Source organism: Struthio camelus, chromosome Z, assembly GCF_040807025.1.
Source record: "Struthio camelus isolate bStrCam1 chromosome Z, bStrCam1.hap1, whole genome shotgun sequence".
NCBI classification, from domain to species: domain Eukaryota; kingdom Metazoa; phylum Chordata; class Aves; order Struthioniformes; family Struthionidae; genus Struthio; species Struthio camelus.
The window spans coordinates 28,738,259-28,760,177 of record NC_090982.1 but is presented as its reverse complement, the minus strand read 5'-3'; the positions used below and the strand labels follow the sequence as shown (position 1 = coordinate 28,760,177).

At 34.8% G+C, this 21,919-nt stretch overlaps 1 protein-coding gene across 4 annotated transcripts in view; it reads right to left on the bottom strand.

Moving 5' to 3' along the window:
• VPS13A (vacuolar protein sorting 13 homolog A) overlaps positions 1–21,919 on the bottom strand; it is a 116,411-nt gene that overhangs the window by 82,502 nt on the left and 11,990 nt on the right. For all 4 annotated transcript variants that reach the window (XM_068926777.1, XM_068926776.1, XM_068926779.1 and 1 more), the window contains exons 6-20: positions 21,056–21,165; positions 20,670–20,729; positions 19,439–19,498; positions 19,116–19,196; positions 18,583–18,640; positions 16,248–16,375; positions 15,927–16,033; positions 15,045–15,216; positions 14,595–14,657; positions 8,896–9,031; positions 8,121–8,215; positions 7,258–7,400; positions 5,682–5,883; positions 5,478–5,592; positions 2,354–2,490 (exon numbers count right to left, since the gene is read on the bottom strand). In XM_068926777.1, the coding sequence (XP_068782878.1) occupies positions 2,354–2,490; positions 5,478–5,592; positions 5,682–5,883; positions 7,258–7,400; positions 8,121–8,215; positions 8,896–9,031; positions 14,595–14,657; positions 15,045–15,216; positions 15,927–16,033; positions 16,248–16,375; positions 18,583–18,640; positions 19,116–19,196; positions 19,439–19,498; positions 20,670–20,729; positions 21,056–21,165 (1,667 nt within the window). The remainder of the gene's footprint in view (positions 1–2,353; positions 2,491–5,477; positions 5,593–5,681; positions 5,884–7,257; positions 7,401–8,120; positions 8,216–8,895; positions 9,032–14,594; positions 14,658–15,044; positions 15,217–15,926; positions 16,034–16,247; positions 16,376–18,582; positions 18,641–19,115; positions 19,197–19,438; positions 19,499–20,669; positions 20,730–21,055; positions 21,166–21,919) is intronic.

Below are 21,919 nucleotides of genomic sequence, written 5' to 3'. Positions count from 1 at the left end.
AGTCATCACAGAAACATGAAATCTAATTTTGAGTCTTCTTAAATTTAGTTGTGGCATTATCCTGTCACATAGTAATCAAAACTGAGGAGGAAAAGTGAAAAGGGGCTTTGGACTGTTCATCAATGTTCCAAGTCATGCCTTTAATCTATCAGTCAGTTCTTTAGTATTTACCAATACCAGTTCTTTGGTATTTTACATGTGTATGTGCTATCTCTGCTATTCATCTCTGTCCAAATGTGGCTGTCCTCATCTTTCAAGGTCTCATAATTTTGGCACCCATATCTACTTTTGCTAGATTTGGACCGTACTCAAGGGAATGTTCACAACAATGAAAGAGGTTTAAGTATTAATGCCCACAGCACAGCATTTTTCTTCACTGCTGTTCAACTTGATATTTTACATTAAAAACATAGCTTGCAGATTGAAAAGCCTGTGATTAAAAAATTCAGAACTATCAAATTAATATTGCTTGTGCAACCTTAATCAAGTCCACTTATGCATATGCACTGAAGATACAGTTTTAATTATATGTGCTATTTTCCCCCCACAGGACCTGACCTCATATACTGCGTAACGGGGAGAAAGAGACTGTTTGTTTTGTGTTAAACATACTCATTCAATGAATGTTCTCCATCTTATTTAAGCATGTATCACTCAAAGCGAATATGGAATTATTAATCACCTCCTGGGAAGCATCTAACTTTTCTCTTTTGATACTGCCTGGCTTCCTTCATCTTACTTTCTAATTTCTCTTAAAGGATACGAACCAAACCAACAGACATATTCTCTATACAAATTACTCATCCATTTCAGAAAAAAACCTAAAATATAAGTTTACCGGAGTTTGATTTTGAAACCTTACTGTTCCTCTATTGTTATTTTGAGAGTAATTTCCTGCGGGTGGAGTGGAGGAAGGTGGGATGCTCCTCGTTTTGCTGATCTACTAGGCAGAACTAGTCTATTCCCAAACATGAATGAGCAAAATCGTTTGGATCCTTCACTATCAATTTCTATGAGTCACGCTGAGAAAAAACATTGGAGAAAATAGATTTTCTGCCAGATGCAAAAAATTAAGGTTCTAGATTGAAATAACTACAGATTCTTTGTCAGTAGTTTCACTTTCCTCTAATTTTATTTTAATGCAAAAGCTTCTTCCTTTCATAAGCTTCTTCCCTCTACTACTCCCTAAAGCTCCTTCCTCTTTGTGTTCTGTGTATATCTCAATCCTTTGCATTTCAGACAAGTTGCATAGGAGTATTTTTCTGTGAAAACAGCAGTTAAATGACTGTCCATTTGCGTGCTAGCTACAACAGACATTCTTTGGCAGCAGACCAGCCAGGCTACTGGCTTTAGAGCCCTGGGACAGAGCTCGTCTCAAGCACACAACTGATACACAGCTTAACTACCACACTCTGTAAAGCCCTAAATAATCATCAGCATCCAGAAGAGCATCCCTTTCACTAGGTCAAATAATCTGATAAACAAAAACCAAAAACTCTGATAGAGCTTTTCAATAAAATGGTCGATGTTTGAGCTATTTTTAGTCTCTACAAAACAACATTTTCCACTAGTTCTAGTTTTTGAAACACCTGAAATAAAATACTCTAACCGAAATACACGTCCTCAGAAACCTAGCCTGTGATAGAGATAGAACCTTACCCTGAGTACTGATAAAAACAAAAACTGAGTTGATAACATACAAGTGAGGGAAATTGTCCTGCAAGGACACAGGTCTATCAGTGAGTAAGAAGATGGCCACTTGCATGTAGGAACAGTATTTTTTATGCTTTTCTAGTGCTAAAGTATCATTTTAAATGCATTACTAATCCTGCCTTTTTGATTTTTCTCTTACATAAAATGTCTTAAAAATGCAGATCAAAGTTTCTCCAATTTTAACCAAGTTATTTTGTAAACCACAAATGTTTACACTTTTCTCAATTTGAAGAAAGTTGAATGAGAAAAAGACAATAACAGGAGGAATATTAAAAATAGTAAGACCATTTAATCATGTATGTATGTATGTATGTATGTAAGTAAAAAGTTTACTACTTTATATTCTAAGATAATAAAATTGTTCAGACCTTTTCACATAACAGTTCAAAGCTTCAACAGTGGTTTTATTTTGGGAGAGCACCATTTTCTAACAATTCTTTTGAGATTAAAGAATTTGTTCAGAACAGTTCAATACATTTAGTCTGGACTGGAAAGCAATTTAAAATAAAAACCTAATACGTAAACTGAAAAGGGTACCTTTACATAACTGGTTAAGTAAAATATAAATTCAACAAACTTCAAGTTACAAAAAAGCCAAACTATCATTTCTAGTAACTTACTTTATTATGTACATACATACCTTAAGACTACCAAGATCCAAAAGCAGTAAATTTGACGAACAGTCATAGAATCCTTTTTGTGGAACAATGATGTACGAAGCCATGAGGTTAATTTTGAGGTCGAGAACTTTCTGGGTTTCGATAACATACAACAAACCTGAAATAATACAATTGGTAAACATAAATCTGAATAATATGTATACATTCTATATGTACTAATATATAGAAGCCACAAAATAAAAAGTTAAAATAGAATTTAAAAGTCTAAATTTAAATGAACTATGAATGCTAGATAACTAATTTTTTTTTCAGCAAGATCACTATCATCTGCAGTTGAAACTATTCAATGTGAAGAGTAAATCTGAAAATCACCATCTACCCCTACACTCAATACAGCACTTATTGTTTACTAGACTGTGTAGAGTGTTCATAGAAGAAGAACAGATGACATGGTGATGCTGAACAACGCTAATGCACAAGCAGAAATAGCAATGTAACATATAAGTTCATTAAAAATTTTATACTGAGCAGAGATGAAATGAGAAGGACTGGAATTTGTGCTAACTCTGTAGATTCACAAGCTACATTGTTTCAGATACGTTATGGAGAGCGTCTAACCGCACTGACTAAACTGCCAGTGTTGTGAGATACTGAAACTTATGCTGATTCTACTGACAAGCATCTTCAACTGCAAGACCAGAATGTACAAGGTCTTACAAAAGTTCTCTTTAAAATGAATAAATGAATAAAGAAATCATCAGGTAATCGGTCAGGAACTTCAGACTGTCAGAACATCTGAGACCAAATTCTGACACTGCCTTATGTTGCAGCCATAACCCATTAAGTATTTACCATGTGCAATGTGATGATCTCACAAAAACTGGAGATAATAAATGATGAAGACGACAACATAAGACTGCAAAACACCCTCACGCATTTGAGGCAAAAGCGGAGTATAAACAGCTTAGATTTCAGAATATAATATTATCATGCAAGATACATAAGCAGCTTTGTTGATCAATTCAGATAATCAGGATGAAAGCTGTTAAAAACTCTTCCAACGTTATCAGTTGCTGTCCTGCTACAGGAGAGCTGGCTTAGTCAATGAAGAACATGACGGCAACTGTATTCCAAAATTACCATAGATAAGCTTTTTATTAAATCAACTTATTTTACAACTTCTTTAGAATTCCATGTTTAATTGAATCTGAGTGACATAGAAAATTCTAGCAAAGCCCTTTTTTCTTTTCTTTTCAAGGGGCAATAGAACCCAACTGAGTCTATAAATTGAATTCTGGGAAACCATGCTTTTTGTAATGTCTTTCAGTGTTGCTGAAAATCATTGCTCGTTTTGGGCAGTGGGTTCCTTGACTTCTGCAGTTCACCGGGCTCCAATATTTTCCTAGCTATCTCCTGCTACTCAAAAAACAAGCGTTAAGACGTTTTTCTTGAGAAGGGTTGCAAGTCTGACAACTGTATTGATATCGGGCTTTTTCCCCCTGTTTTTCTCTGATATTAGCATAGTCCTTTGCAACAGAATATTCTACAGGTGAAGAACTTATTATTTCACTTGAAATCAGTCTTCATCCCCTGATATGGGTGGTTATCCCCTGGGGTGGGTGGTTATCTCAGACTAAATTTCATAAGCAACGTACAGTATATTTTAGAGATTACGACCAGGCCTTTATTTTAACTCTTCAGTGGAATAAACTGATCTGAAGCAGTGTTGACTGCTGATGATCAGAAAAGCAAGCATACTGCATCTAAGCAGCTGTTTTGATCAAGACAATTTCAGGAACGAACTATGGTATTAATATACTCAGTATCGCTAGTAACTATTTAGTGGATAAACACTACAGTATATCATCAACTAATAAGTACATTAAACAACATGTAATAGGGATAAATATTTTCAAAGTAAGAATGCTTGGATAACTCCTTCACAAGACTGGATGATACTTCTGACCTAGCATTAATTATTTGATAAATTAGTGCCGGAGAATCTTCCTGTGGGAAATGTACTACTATGAACAATACTTCAGAAGGACAAGCAAGATAATTCACCAACTATAGAGTAGTTAATCTGACAGCAGTCCTTAAAGAAGTACAAAATTTCACAGAAAATTCATTCAGTGAAGAACTAAAGAACAGAAACATAACTGATGCCAATTTCACTCATGAGATCAGCTTGATAAAAGCAATTGCTTATACACAGTATGCCTGAGTTTTCTTGTAATTTGTTTCACTTACTAGCACAGAGCATTTTGATTTTTTAAATGTACAGTTTAAGTATTAACAGGTTAAAAACTTCACTAAGGTAGGCATCATCCAATAAAACTTATAAAAAGAATTTAAATATATATTATCTTCTCTGTCAGCATCCTCCTCCACTTAGGGTCAGAGATAGGACACTGAGCAGGACATCTCTAGTCTACAGAGCCTTAACTACTCTTCTCCAGACAGGTTCATTTCACACATTTCAATGTCAGCCCCAAGGGTATTCATCGCTTTCGAAATATGTCGAAATATCAGATCTCTAAAGATAAAAAGTCAAGATAACAGCATTAAAACCATCCTCTAGTTTTTGTGAGTACTTGGAAGTCAGAAAGACTAGCTTGTATGACTTGATCTGAGTCAATCCAGATCAAAACAGAACATTCACTGAGAAATAAAGAACGTGGAAAACATCTACAAAAGACAGACAGTGTCCTGAAAAGCAGCAACTCTGAAAAGGAATTAGGAGGTTCAGAGGACCAATATCTCAGCATCAGCTGCTCAAAAGTATGGCACAATTAAGGTCATTCAGATCCTCAGATGAACAAAAAAATGGAAAAGTTGGAAAAAAAATATTTTGCACTCCGCATGAAGTCCAACAGTATCTTTTCTGAAACACTACCTCAGGACACGGTGCATATTCTACAAAGAAAGTTACAAAACTGAAAAAGATACAGGCATAAAATTATCCAATACCTAGAACAAATGCTTTGTGATGATATTAAAGAATTCGGTCTATTGAGGTTTTCTTTTAGTAAAAGATGACTTGGGTCCACATATCCCTGTAGAGAAAGATATTAAGTGTTTTCATATAGCTAGAACTTAAAATCTGTCAGTAAGTGTGCAACCAGAAGAACATGCAGCACTTGCCTGTTGATGTTTTCTCACGAAACTCTTCAAGCTTCATCAGAGTTGCTGAGGTCAACTGCTCTAAATGGACATCTTTTGGAGGCCTGAAGAAATCCACCAATTTGTTTACTGTCCTCTGTTAAAATAAAAGGAAAAATCATAAGTGACATATTTATGACGATATAATTCTTTTTAAAATTAGAATTTATTCAAACATTTACTTACTGCATCATATATTATTTCCAACGGCTGTGATTCTATTCTAAGCCTCTGATCTGCTTTTTCATCCAAAGGATTAGTCTCAAACATTATGCTCAAGAGTGAGGTACTGCTGTCCGAGTAGACTGTTCGAGAAGATAGCAGACAAGGTGTACATTTTTCTCGTGGCATTCCTGTAACTTCAAGTGAACTTATTTTTGTTTCAAATCTGTACAAAAAGGCAAACAGCATAGAAACTACATTTGAATAAATCACTCAGTGCAATCACATAAGAGTACAAGAAACCTTTTGCAAGCAAAATGAACCTATCCCTGTCCTGTGACATATATAACTAGCTTAGTCTAAGAATGTATCGGGCAAACATTAGTGAAATAGGAAACGGGTAATGTACTAACTTATGCACCTATTAGCCACTTTTAACTCCACCTGAAAGAATGTCCAAGTTATTCCTCTCATATATGTTTCATGAAAACAGATGTCAGGGTAGGGAATGGAGATCCAAATGGAAATGCCGTAGAATGAACTCAAGAATTAGATGGCTCAGAATTTATGTCTGGGGAACAAACATGCAGCAAAGAGAGGGAAGGGTTCCAGCGCAGAGAAATAAGAGAAATACCACAAGAGGAGCACAAGATTAATAGCTTCATTGCTCGAGATGCATTCGGAGAAGCTTTTTGGATTTGGATTTTCTTTTTTTCTCCAATCACCCTGCCCACCTTTTTAACAGCTCTCAGTTGGAGATCTTTCTCCCCCAGCACTCAAAGAAATATGTTTCACTATACAGCATATTGTAGCATTTTCTTTCTTTTTTTTCAGATGGATAGCACAGTTAGGACCATTTAGCTACTAAGACAAACCAACAGAAAAGCTGCAAGTAAAACCTAAATAATGATGATAACGATAACAATAACAACAACAACCAACAACAACATCATTTCTGCAGAAAATTCAGCAGGATCAGTAGTGCCTGACAGTCTTCAGTAGATTATACTAATATGGCCTAAAGAACAGGGAACAAGGTTTAAAATAAGAAGGCTATCCTTTCCCAGAATTTTAAGTCATCATATTTGAAATGAAAACAAAATATTTCACCTATCACTGCTTTCCATCCTCCACTGTGACAGCACAAAAACAAGTCAAGACTATCAGGTACAGGTCTCCTGCAAATCTAAAAACTCAACACAGGAACTTTTCAGTCATGTTATATGCCTACACGTAAGCGGTTAGTAGGTCACCTAGCTGAGATTAAGTTTCAAAAGGAGTAAGAGATTTGCTTTTTAAGGCAAGAAAAAGATTAGCTCTACTGCTTGTTCGTGACAAACATAAACTGAAAAAAGGAGAAAACCGGTATTCTGTATTGGTACAGAAATTCCCGAAGACAGAAATAACTTAGAATGGATATTTTTTCCATGATGATTTAATTTCAGTTGCAGGATTATTCGCATCCTGGACAGCGCAACAAATGACACTGAAAAACGGAAGTTAAACATCACTCCAAACAACTATAGGCACAGTCTCAAAAAGCCTATTACATGTCATCAACGTTTCAAGAGGAACAGACAGTTTAATAGAGAAAACCCACCTTATTGCTTGTGCACCTGGTCGCTGGGTAAGAACTGTACTCAAATCAATTAATGCAAATTTTACCAGCTCAGGAGTTTGCTCATTTTCTCTTATCGATATAGACATGCTTAATAACTTCACAGATAACTTCATGGCTTCATACTAGATAAACAGGAAAGGCAACAGCGACAGTGAATTAAAAAATGCAATATATATTTCAAGTCATTTTATGAAGAGATGAAAACCACAAATACTGCTTTGAAACTATTCTTCTACTATTGTAAATATCTTGCATCGTAGCTGGTGGAAGAATTATTCCCAAATAGTTATTAGGAAGAAGCAGGGTTAGAAAGATAAGAGCAGACTATTGTTCCAAACACGATGTTGATGTAAATGCCTCTACTCCACATTTTAAGATAAAGGGCACCTGGCATAGAGTTGCAAGGGCAGTCCATTGCACTGCACACGACATCTCCCATAAAAATGACTCATCAGACCATTTTCTGAACGGTTCAAAGATGTTCCTCTCCCTCACTGCAATCATCCCTTTCCATATTGCTCAGCTATCATCCAAATTTAAAACAAGAAAATACTATCTACAGGATTTTATTCCAGCTTAAATATCCAAACTTTCATTTAGAACTTTCTCAGAGTGTCCAAAGCAAGCTCTATAACGCTCCTGAAACTCCAGTATGACAATGTTCAGCTAAGGCTACTCTGTTCCACGCAAAAGCAGGAGGTTATACTTTAATTAATAAGTGCCATAGCATTATTCAAACAGAGGAAGACTAGATTCCCTAAAATGATTCCCTATCATCTTTAGATTTGGGCTTCTAGCATAAAACTACCAATCTTTTGGTAGCGTAGTCAATTATGACTTACTGATTTTGGAAGTGTTGGATCCACAGCTGTTTCACTATATCCAATTGCTGCATAAAGTTTAGCCTTCTCTTCAAGTGTCATCAGCTCTTCAAGACCTGCCAGAACAAAAGTTAATTAAACATAATATGCACATCTGGAAAATGCAAATACCAGCACATAACTCTATAACTTACAGCAGATACTGTCAGCATTTTTCTGAGTTAGTGAAAGCAAAATTAGAAAGTTTTAAAACAAAGTCTTAACTAACAAGTCTCCTAAACTTTGTTTTAAAACACAGTTATACTTTTATTCTGAATTACTTTATTTCTAGCTTGTTAACAATAAACCCAACCGTTCTGACTTACCTACTGTGTTCCAGAGCCTTTACTAGGTGCTTGATACTCACTTAAGTGGATTGCAGTTATACACTGCAAAGAATAATCAAATTATGAAATGAATGGAAATAAAAGTGTTTGCTTTCCATTAACTGCCACTATTTTTAGTGCTTTCTTCAAATCCACATACTAAGCACACTATGCAGACAAATGTTAGAACTGGGGAAGGAGAAAGCACAACCTAAGACAATTCAAAAAGAACTAGGTAAAGAATTATAAGCAAGATACATTTGTAACATGCAATTAACAACTTCATCAGCAAAACGTTTAAGAGAAAATATAAATTTCAGACACCTAATAGCACAAACATTTCAAAACCTCTAAATTTCACTGTTAAGACCAATTGCTCATTCTACCAGGTAATTTTCAATAATAGGAAAAATTCCATTGAAGGAACATACTTGAACCCTTGACTTCTTGCTTCTGTTGATCCTTTTTTTCACCTGACCAGCCCCATATCCAGCTAAACCAGCCACCAGAATTTTCATCATCTTGTTTTACTCCTGGTTTGTAAATTTTTAATCCTGCCTTAGTTGCCTGAAATTAAGAAATACACACAAATTATTTTATTCATTTATTTTTTGATATTTTAGACAAATACAAAGAATGTAGACACGACACAGGCTCCAACACTCCAAAACATCATAAAACAGGCATGGAAAAAGAGCTATGTTATTTTTTACTTTATTTCTTCTGACAATTTTTTTCAAGTACACGGTGCGACATCAGAACACTTCTCCACTTGCACAAAATCTACCACCTTTATGAACAAAAGTAGCAAGCAAAAAATTGACTCATTTTAAGTCAACGAATGTTTCTACAGAAATATGTCAGACTTTCTCTCTAGATGTTTCTAGGTATTTTATGATCTAGATCATAAAAAAAAAATTGCACAATTTGCTGTAGTGCTCTACACTAAAACACTGCTCTTAAAAAGAGTCATTAACGTTACAGCATTAAGCAATGAAATAGGTAGCATAGATTTTAAATGGTCTCTGTATTTTTAATTTCAAGATGGATGTCCAAAGGAACAAAATGATGTCATTATTCTAATAATAAAATATTTACTCTCAGCAATATATAAAACCATTCCTGAATCTGATCCATGCAGGCACAACAGTAAGGAAAACACTCCTGGCTCCCTCATTCTTTATTTCAACAACTAGGAAACGTTCTATCTGATGCTAGTGATCATTCTAGTACTGGATTTTTGTTACTGTTTCTGAAGAATACTAGTTAATACAAGATCTACTTTAAGAATGGAAATCACAGAAGCAAAGCAGTGATTCTCGATGATTAATTTCCCAGATCTGTACATAAACAACTGCAATACTAGAAAGGTTATCTTATCAACAGCAAGTGCTATGTGACACATTCATAAAGGTTACTGTTATCTTTTTCCCAGTAAATGTGAAAATACATCGCCAGCAGCAGCTGTTCATATGTAGCTACAGTCTGATCACAGGAGAAATTCTTTGCAAGAGATTATTAATAGATTATATGTATGAAAATGAGGTAGGAAAAAAATGTAGAGTTAGGGTTCTCTGACCACCCCAAAATGTGGGTTTGCTTTTTTTTTTTTTGTTAATATTTAACCTGCATAAGATTTTTGTGATCCTTTTCTCGCGTGTACAGAGTAAAAGCCAATAGCATTTTAATTTGGTATTCAACAGAAAATAAAATGCAGCTCTGTTTATTTCTGCTTATTTAAAGGTTTAATGAATGGTAAGACCCTTCCACTTTTTAGTTGTTAATGCACCAAATTAAGCTAACTTTCTGCAGTAATCTTTATTCAAGCTTAATAAGTGCTCCACAAATGCATTAGTGTTCTCTCCTGCTATTGTACAGAGTCAGGAAGATGAACAAAAGCAAAAGGTAAATCTAAGTCACATTAAAACTGGTTTGATTAGTTTTAGATCCATCTCTAGAAATGGAAGTTTAAATTCCTTTAAAAAGATTTTCTCTAAGCAAATTTACATCGTAGGCATTTGTAATGTCATTCATATAGAAAATTTTTATTCCTTAACATCCTCTGGAGGATATAGTCACATACCAGCACTTCCCCAATGCAGTCATAAAGGGCAAAACAAACCCTTAAGTCATTCAATTTTTCCTCAAGGGGAAAAAAAAAAAATCTAAGAGAAGAAAAGAAAGAAATTTGTAATAATTGTACTTATAGACAATGTAGACTATTTTTTTCCTCCTTTGCATACATATGTATGCGCACAATCCTTCTGTGGGGGATGTGGGGAACTCTCCACTGTAAATTCAGCATGATAGAACTCAAACTGCTTTGGAGAACTGCACACCTCTTCCTCCTTAGGATGGCGTAACACTTCGGTAGAGAATAAATGGAGGCTTAGGTGAATGCTCGTAAAATACAGAAATATTCAGATACAGAAGTATCTTGAGCTCTTACAGAACATAGACATCCTAATATTCAAAACGATCAAAACCTCTCAGATCTAAGATGATGATTTAGGAAACGAGTATGTTAATTTCCACGCAATTCTGACACAAATCTCTAACAGACATGAAAAACTACTGTGTCATCAGTGGCTCAAAAGGATGTACCCTTAAGGACAATTCCGACCAAGATCACATGCTAGGGAAGAGATTCATTGGTGAAACTGAAAACTTACACCACACTGCTGAAAAATATAGCGAGTAAGAATTGACCACTAGACAAAAGGTCTGCAGAAAAAGAAAAAAGCCATCAGACGAACTTTAAAAGAGCTGGTAGGCAATCCCTTACCTTTCAAGACGGAGTAAGCAGTCTTAGATCATTCAGACAAGAGATTACTGTGAAAAACTGGTCCATTTAACAAGTATACCTACTGAACTCTTCTGACTATCGACAAAGGCTTCCTTAACAGAGGATAAGAAATCATCAGGCACATATACATTATAAAGTGAACTACGATCAGGATAAAGGAACTTTATAAATCTCTTCATGGGCAGGTCTGGCCTAAGGACAAACAAGCAAAAGAGATCTGAAGAATAAATTACTTTGGTAATGAGTCAAAGAGTATTTGACCCAACATGACTGAGTTGTATCTTCATTGAGAAGAACCTAGGAAGAAGAAGATACAGAGGAATAGCAAGCATCAGACAATCAAACTGAAGAAAACAAGATCAACCAAAGAACTTGGATACAGATTGGGCATCTGCAGAAAGTTTAGCATGAGAGATGACAGAGGCATGTCATGTGGTGGTCTAGGAGATAGAGGAATTCTCACAGCTAGTGGACCACATAAGCTGTGTTTTTTCTTCATGACCAACATAAACCCAGAAGAGAGAAACCCTTGCAGATAATCCCTGATTTTAGAGCTGTTCTAATTAATGATGCTCAGGAGAGGGCTTTCTACTCAGCATTCAAAATCTCCAAAATCTCTCTGCAACACATATGGCAATTAAGAAAGAGAAAACAGCTGGCCATATAACATCGCCTCTTCAGGGACTTGTCACATCTATCTACTTCATGTCCAGTGGAAGGCAGGGTTCGCCACAGAAATATTACGGCTTCCAAAATATTATTGATTCATCTCCGACAGATGAGGCAGAACGTTAACTAAAACCTGCAAGGTCTCAAAAAGTTTGGAGAACAATCATGAAAATTCTCTTTATAAAGAATATCTAGTCATTAAAGAGCTGTGAGGCAGCAAGTGGCCCAAGAAAAGAATGTGCAGAGCCTTAAAGAAGAGCTGGTAAACCTATGGTAAACATACACTCTATGGTTCTAGAACACCATAGAGTATATGTTGAAGGGTAACTGCCAAAGAAATAAAAAAAGTGTCACTTAAGGCCACGACTCTTACTATGTCTGAGGCTGCAGCTGGTACCGCAGCCCAAGGTAAGAAAAGCTACAGAGAGAATGGAGGGGAACTGTACTTCTGCAAGGATAAGGAAACTGCTAGTACAATATGGGAAATTCATCCTTCCTGAAAAAATCCTGCTGAGCTTCCCCCCTCCATTTGCCATGGTCTAGATGATGATGACTGTCATTCTCTGTGGAAGGATTACTCAGTAAGGTAACCTGTTTTGACTAGGAGAGGGGGAGAACCAAGAGTGTCACCCTAAATTCTCAGTTAAGTGAGCAATTTACAGTCTTTACAGATGGAAGGCATAAAATCTCTGAGGTTACCTGATATGGAGTCCCAGTGTTTCGCTCACCGAAACTTGTTTTTGGCACTGAGGGCACTAGTGACAAAGATCAGGAAGCGGCCTAAGCTTTGGAATAGAAAGTTCTTGCTACCAAGTTCCCAGGAGATCACATGGTGCTAGGTTCAAACATGTGAGTCCCAGGGAGCTTCGTTTCAAGATCTAGTGAAACGCAAGCCCTGAAATTCAGTTCTAAGATATGTTTTTAAAAAACAAAAGCACCTTAAGAGAAACAATAATTTTCTCAACCTAAGACTTAAGAGTCTTTTCTCTTGCTCTTCCTAGACCACATTTAAAAGGTGCCACTTCAAAGCCCTAATAGACATAAGCACAGTCCTCAAGACGTTAAGCTGGCAGCAGAATTGCCTCTTGTAATTCCTTTTGATATTTTAGAGAAGTATTACCTGATATCAGTAAGACAGATGGGTTCAAAGGGACAGATGGAGGCAGAAGACAGTTTGGAATTACCATGTTCTGACTGTCAATATCTGAAAATGATTTCAGGGCTAGCTAGCAGACCTTTCCAAAGATGATTCTCTCACACTTTTCAAGTGTGGGGCTTACCATCCAAACAAATGAAAATTCATTTAGCTACAACCTTCTCTAAGCACCACAGAGACCTACTTTAAAACTATCACTACAGTTTTGTCATTGTGAAAACATAATATGGAATAACCTTTTGTAAACATCATGATCACACTGGAGAAAAGAAGAATAAAATGTAATCAGAAGTCAAAAAAGAGGAAGGAAAACTGGAAACTCTCTGGTATCTCTCCCTCACCTCCCAAAGAGGAGGAAGAAGAAGACAGAAAGAAATACAAGAAATTATATGGCATGAGATGAAAACAAGTCAAAATGAAATCAGAACTAAAACCAGAAGACCATGAAAGGCACTCCAGTTCAGCCAAACAGCTGAAGGCAAAAAACGTGCCTTGTAGTTTTGTTACAGGCCGAATAATAACCACAAAAGCATCCAAATGTGAATGTACATACAGAAAACTAGAAGGGGAAAAAAAAAAAAAAAAAACTTTTATGGATTTTCGTTTACAAAGAGTCTTGTTTTAGAAGTACTGTATTTATTATTGCAACAATTGTGTTCATACCGTATATAATACACTCCACAACACAATTTGAAATGTCTCTTTCAGGCTCTATGATAATAGATTGTTTAAGTTCACAAAGTTTAACTATCAACAGACTAAATTCAGATTATAAACTTCATATTCTACTAACTTGTAGTGACAGTGATTATTAATGAAGAAAAACCCTTTGTAGATTTCGGAGAGTCTCTGCATTTTTCACTTCAGCCTCCAAGAAAGATGCTGCTGGGCTATGCTGAGAACTAACAGTATACCAATTTAAGAAAAAACACAGCTAATAAATTAAGCGGGACTATTTTTAAAACCGTATTATCTGGCTTTATTGTGATTGCCTATTTAAATTTATTTTGCGTTTGCTGCATTTAGAATAATATTTGCAAACAGTAACAAAGGGTAAACATACTAGATATGCACAGGTTTTCCAACTACATAATAGGGTATTAAGAAAGAAAGCAATAAACTAAAGAAGTTCATACTGCTGTTTGGTGGGGGAAAAACAAAAGCCTTAAAACTATCAGCTACGGACACAGCTGCTTTCAACTTGAATTATCTTATAATCTTTTATAACTACCATATTTCCAGGCGGATATTTCTTGCCAAAACTGAGGAGAAATTTATCCCCATCACTTAATCTAAACGAGCATGTTATGAAACTATTTAGTTTTGTTTGACTGCAGGCTGGAATTAACTATCCCTTACAATAACTTGTGTGATATATGGACAATAGAAAGATTGTAAAATCCACAATTCAAAGGTTAGAACTAAAATGCACCCATCTAAAACGTCCACAACCTCATGTTACAGATGTTCTTGAAATCACTTAAATGATGAAACTTTACCTCAACTTCTGCTTGTTGCCTTGCTAGAGTGATGTTGAAAATATCCAAGGCCTTTTCAAATTCCTAGAAAGGAAGTAAAAAGTTATTTTCTGAAAATTTCATGTGGTTCAATTTCAAAGCACACAATTTTACAGTAGAAGATAGTACATAAGTCTTTCAGTGGAATCCCAGCAACTTGCTCAACTACAAAAAATAAATCTGCAAAAGAAAAGCATACCAGTTTATTAAGCTTTTCTTCACTGTAGCTGCTAATGAAAAAAGGTCTAATACCTTTATTAAGACTGTTCACAGAAAAAGGTACTGAGGGTGCAAGTCAGGCCACTGAAAGGTTAAAATTAGTGTAAATTAGTACTGACTTAGGAACATGCAAACGCTTATGTTACAGAAAATAGCAAGACGAATGAATTTCACATTCAATAACATTTAAGCCGTTACTGGAAACCAACTAACCTCCAACAATTTTAGAATTTCGTCATTGTGTTTTTTTGATGTTATCTTTGTTTTATACAGCTCTTTGTAACTCTTCACTTGTTTCCTATGGTGCTGAATATGTTCCCATGACCACATTTGGAGCTTAGGTTGAACATTTACTTCAAGGATGCCATAAATAACATATTTCCACCTAAAAGCAAGGATAAATGAAGTACATTTTTCTGACAGCATATTGAAAAGAGACCTAGAGCCATGCAGAGTATTGTTAAATACAGCTTCCAGTTGCGAAAGAGTGAAATCCCTTGTCTAATATCACCCTTCTGTTCAACAGAAGAAACTAAGGATTTTTTTTTCCCATCCGAAGTTGAGGTTGCTATTTTCTAAACTTAGAAACTGTTGAAGTTTTCTAGAAGAGCGCACACTACTGCGTTTATGTGTGCGCACGCACGCGTATACACACGTATACACAGAGGCATGCAGATAGATACATATTTTCTAAACATAATTACAAGGAAACTTCTGAAAAGAAATGAAATCTATTTGACTTTCATATGTATTTAAAAGGCTTATCTATTTTTAGATAATAGCTGCGTTCTTGTAAACGGTGCCTAACACACAATGGAATTTCACTCATCAAAACAGAGTTAAGATATTTAAAGATTTTTGGACTTAAGTTTCTATTAGTTGCATATAAGACCAAATGCAAGCTTTCAAATATTGTGTCCTTGCCTTTCAAATGTCTTTTAGTTTTCATAGTTTAAGAAGAACAAAAAAAAACAAAAGAAGGAACTTAGTTTCAGAAAGAAATGAATTCTAACCTCTTTAAACAACAAATAACCCCTGGATAATTATTTCAAATGAACAACTAACAAATTATTTTCAAAGTCTCAGGACTCCTACCATGTCCTGGCATTGTTGTGCAATGGAACATCAGGTCTGTACTTCCTATAAGGCAGATTTCGAGTCATCATATCAATAGACTCGAGGACCTCCATAACACTGAAGTACTGAAAAAAATGCCAAACACAGATTATTGCTGTCTTTCTGAGAACAGTGTAAACCAGACACATTACTGTAATGATAAGATAACTCACAAAGCAAAACAAGACTATAGAAAAGAATCAACTCCATTTTAACATTTCATTCTATTTTTCTTGTTATTCTTGTAAAATTAACCTTTTTCAAACACACTACACACAACTTCAGAAGGGTAGTTCATACCTGCGGCTTATTGAATTCAACAGCTATATCTTGTAAATTTACATCTAAATCCATTTTTGGTGATGAAAAGTCAACGTCTGACCGAGGATTCATAAGGAGCTTGGCTTTAGCTGAAATTGGGCGGAATACTAAAAAAAAAAAAAAAAAAAAAAAAAAAACACCACACAAGAAAGTGCAACTAAATTATTTAAGACTGCCAAGAATAATACATAATACGAACCACTCAGGTAACGACAGGTCATTCATTCAAAAACACCAGACTTCAAAATGTGAAGACACGATCAAGATAGCTTAAAATATAGTACAATCAACACTCAATTTCCATTTTTTCTGGCAATATTACAAGTGGAACATTTTCAGAAAACTTCTATATGCAATATCATAAGGCAGGTGTTTCAAGTAACAAATACTATTTGGAGCAAATTTAAGTTTTTTTGCTATGATACAAGCTATTCATAGCATTAGTAAGTATTGCTTAAGCAATGCATGTTTGTATTAACAATCTAATTTATCTTGCGGAAATTTTTTTTCATGTTTCAAGATTACATATTAATGTAGACTTTCCAAAAACTTAACACATTAAAAGAAAAAAGGAAATATTACTATTGTTTTATGCTACCGATGTTTTGAATTGTTGGATGAGTTCTACTCACGCTAATGGTTTTGTAAAACCAAGCATTCCGTGTTTCTAAGTCAAAGCCCAAGTAAGCATGCAAAAATCAATTATATGCTAAGCACAAGATGAAACAAGTAACATGCAAAAAGTTGGATTCAGAGTAAAATGTTTCATCTGTTCCTCATCAAATTGGCAGTAACAGGCATTCAATATAGCCTTCAACAGTCAGGTTTGGTTCAACTTTCAATCTGTTTTAGCGAGTGACCCAGCAATAAGAATTAGTATATTCTTTGAATTCATATAAATCATACTTTTGTTATGGAATATTCCTTTCATTTCAACATATATACTTATACACCATCGAAATAACAAAAATTCTAAATTCACAGACAGGTTTATACCTATAGAAATAGGAGGTTTTGCCAGATGAGCTACTATTTAACTTTGTTTCAGTTTACTCTTGTAGACATTTCAGTACTTCTTGTAGATATTTAGTTTAATATTTATTCCACATATCTTACGTAGAAGCATAGTTGATTTCCATTAATTTCTCCCTGCAGTTAGCTTCTTAAATTTCATTTTTCACCCTATATGAGTATATGTAATTATTACATTTAGTTCAAATGACAAAAGCAAGTTTTGTACTTACTACCTGCCTATCCAGGCTTCAGTCTGGAAAGTCCCTTTGAAAGACCCAGCATTTGCATTCAGCACAGAGTACTGGCATGATACAAATGTTAAAATACCTGTATCCATCTCTCATGGCACTGCTGAATCGTAAGAGTGTAAATCCTGAATCCTGGAATTTTGCCTTCAGCTATTTTGGACTTCTATACAAGGACTTATGCAGCAGGTGATGCCTGCACCTGTTTTCATCTAATACAGTATTTTTCTTTCTTGTAAAGAGAGTCAAAACTACATACTGAAAATGTTAGATAAGAAATTAGAATAAATTGCTAAATAATTATTTGGTGGTTGAAGAGATCTGCACAGAAGGCTCCTTCCATCAGGCAAAGGTACTAAGAAAAAAACTTGTAAAACTAACACTGCTCTTTTTAACCACACCTCTAATAAGTGAGTACGTGCTTACTAGAGGACAGGCCACTTCAAAAGCTATTCCACCTCCTAAATAGTTTCTAAAAACGACAAAACAAAAAACCACACAGAGGCACATGAGAATAAAGCCCATCTATCTTCTCTACAAGTAAACAACCAGCCTGTCCGAGTGGAGCAAATGTAACTTCAAAAATAAACAAAGCAAGACTCAAAGTACAATTGCAACATGGCAACACTACGAAAAACTTCTGACACTTTAGAGCTCCTGTTTTCTTCACTGTTTCTATTCATAATGAAAAAGGTACACTTGGTATAGGGTACATGATCCCAAAGCCATCAGTATTCATACCAACCTGATTTATATGTTATATGATGCACAGATTATTGCTGAACTTCTTGAAAATCAATGATGTGACGAATAAGGTTTTATGACATTAGATGAAAGTGATACGTAAGATACATATTCTATCCTAGCTTTTTTTTAAAGTACAGATACGTAACAGTATTCAATAGCAGAGACAATTATTTCTGGAAAAGAACCATACTGCACTCTTTACTATGATTTTTGAATGACAGCCAAGGTAGACAACTCTGACAGATATTAAAAATGTGAAATAAAGCATACAGGTATATCACAGCTATATATGAAATAACATCACTTACCAAAATCATAGCCCTCTGGAATCACATTGCGGCAGGCAACTCCCTGTTTTAAGTTAACCTACACACATAATGAAATGAAAAACAAGCTGCATTTGCATTTCGTGATAAACTTCTAATATAAAACATTTACATTTTAATATAGGCTTCAGATAATCCCTTTGATACAGAGTACAGTTCAAAACAATTCTGTTTGAAGTTAAAACATAACACCTGTTTGTTAAAACATAACACCTGTTTATTAAAGGACTGCCTTTTAACTAAATTAAATGACCGAACAGTAGAACGATAGCGCATTTTATGTAACTTATAACCGGCGAAGGACATTTTGTTCACCTCCTACAGCTGGGTGAAGCTGTACTTCAGTCACATGAAAACCTTTAACAATCACTATCTTTGTTCCTAAAAGAGTCATTACCAACAAGACAATTTTCTGGACCATTGACATAAATGGAAGCAGAACTGCATGTGAAGCATACTGAACATGTCACAATAAGAACTAGAATATTAAGTACACTATCATATGCTTTACTTACCAAAGATTCATCATAACCACCATGATAGAACATCTCAGATTTCACATTCCAATATGCAAAAAGGTTATCCAGTCGTACAAGCTGAAAATATAATGAATCATTAATAATGCCAGCTACAAATTTTGCATGAGTAATTTGAATTTCATAGAGTCTGGATGAATGAAATTATTCAGAATGCTCCTCACAGGAGCACTAGGCACCTTCCTATTTCACAGCCTGCAGAGTTAAAATTTTTCTTGATCTCATTTTCTGTATAAGGAACTTAAATTTGTAACAACCTGTACTATAACAACTCTTTCTTTAGCATACAGTTTATATTGTACCTTGTAGAATAACTTGGCAGTTTCATCATGTAAACATGGATTCCAGTTCTTATCTGAGGTCTGAAAAGAAATGAAGGAAAGTTATTCTGATGTCTATAATATAGCAATCTTTTGCTCTAATTTTAGAATCATCACTGAAATAAGCCAGTAAAACAGACAGGAACAAAATCATAACTAAACTCCATTGAAAATAACAGGAGAGTGTCTTCTGTTTTAAGTAGATTAAGACTTTATCTTCTTAGCTGGAAACTTTATCGGACTACTTCCCTCAAAATGTACATATACTTGCAGTGATTGTCAGGCTGCATGTAAGAACCAAAAAATTTTGTAAAAATCTATTTTCATTATTGCAAACTGTGTTCTTTTACACCAGAACTATTTTTATGCAGGCTCCATGGAAAGAGAAAAACAAAGCACTAGAATTCTTTTGTAATTCTGGAAGTAGCAAATTAGTTTGAGCCAAACAGAAATAGTTTACATTATCATATGTTTTCAATGCTAACGGTGACAGGCATTTCAAGAGTAAAACAGTAACAATACCAAGAAGTTTTTGTTCATTATGCAAATAGTACTACTTTCCTTTGCATAGAGGAGTTGGCAAAAAGCTTCCATTGTGTCCTCAAGAGGCTAAGAACAAGTGTTTACAAAACAGTTTTGTTCATTCAACAGAATAAAGTAATATTTGCTTATATATGTGATCTTTAAGATTATTAATCATACAACAGAAGCTACTGAGTCAGAGCAACTCAGAATAACCAGCGTATTGCCCTTACAGTATTCTTCCAGAAAAAGTATACAGGGTTTATGCTGACTACTATTACCACTTTAAACTGGAGCATGCAGGTCAAAGAACTGAGCTCTCCAGCTCAACATAGGATACCACTCATTATTTTTCTAAATATTAAGAAGTGACTTCCCTTCTTGGGGCTCATGGCAGTTTCAGTAAAAAATGCTACAATTTACAAATTCTGAATATCAACACTCCAGCGCAGTCTGGCGGCTGGCAACCAAGAAGTGCTGCAGGCACAGGAAATTTGATTTGCGTCTAGTATTTACACTGGATTTGGTGAACTGAGTAGTTATCATGTGCATAGCTCAGGACTATGGGTATTCTTTCATCAAAGAATACGTGATCAGAAGAAACATCAATATACACAAGCCTGACTTAACCTATCAGTATACATCAACGTGAATGATCTAATAGATGCTTTCAGATGAAAGTATATATTACCTGCAAACTCAGATTCTGAAGTGAAATCCCAAATGACAGTGGGTTATTCCGATTTGTGATCTAATAGAGGAGGAAAAAGAAATCAAAAAAAAAAAAGCATCAACTTATGCTCAAAATTTAGACTTGGAAATCAAGAGCTTAAAATAAAAAAATATATATATCTTGCAAAGATCTGATCGATTTATCCTCTATGTATCCAACCATATCCAGATAAATATCTTTACACTTTGGTACAATACTTTTATCTGTTTTCATCTTCAACTTAACTTTCAAAATTTTAGTAGTATTCTCTCAATGTGGAAAGCAAGAGGAGAAAAAACAGTCTAATTCCTAGTTCAATGTTATAGTACGCAACCCTGTATTTTAAAATACACAAAAGTACTCACATCATCTTCATAGCGAACATGGATGTTGGAAATTTTCACCTGAAGATTTTTTATGACCTGAGTGATTAATTTTTCAACAAAAGTATCCTGTTTCTCTTCTTTTACTTTATCTAAGTTGAAGGAAAAAAAATTTATTTGCTTTTAAAATAGTTTTTAAAACTACACTATTTAGTATAAAAAAGAAAATATTTTCAAAAACAAAACGTTTGTTTTGCTTGCAAAAAACAAAAACCAACACAATAAAAGTTTTGTAGCTGGCTAGATGGTGTTAGAAACACCAAAAACAAGAACGAAATCGTTCACAACTACAAAAATTGTACAGCAGAATAACATCATAAGATAGATAATTAAATCTTCTATTATACTATACTCTAATTGCATAAAACTGTTATTTCAGTATATTCTGTAACATTTATATCCGCATCCTACAGGGTTCCAGCATTATTACCTGATGCATGAAGAATCAGGTTATTCTGATAACTGATATTCCAGGTGGTCAGGACTTTTTTTTTTAATATCAAAATTTCAATGTAAGATGATAAGACTTAATATGTTCCGAAGAAACGAAACAGAAGCTTTAAAAAGGTATAACCATAAAAGTTCTTTGCTGCTGTAAGCCAAGCTAAATTGTTTCTTATCGGAGAAGAGGCAAGTTGGGCAAGATATGACGTAAGCAAATAAATAATATTCCAAAAGTCTTAATTACATCAGCTCATGTCACCTTTTGAACCTCTTCATTTTCAGGACGCTCCTCCTTCTGCGATAATGATGCCACCTATATATGATTCCATGTGAACTAATCACAGTTCTAAGCAACATAGCATCTGATTTCCAAAGGTCAACAATATTCTGCACAAAAATATT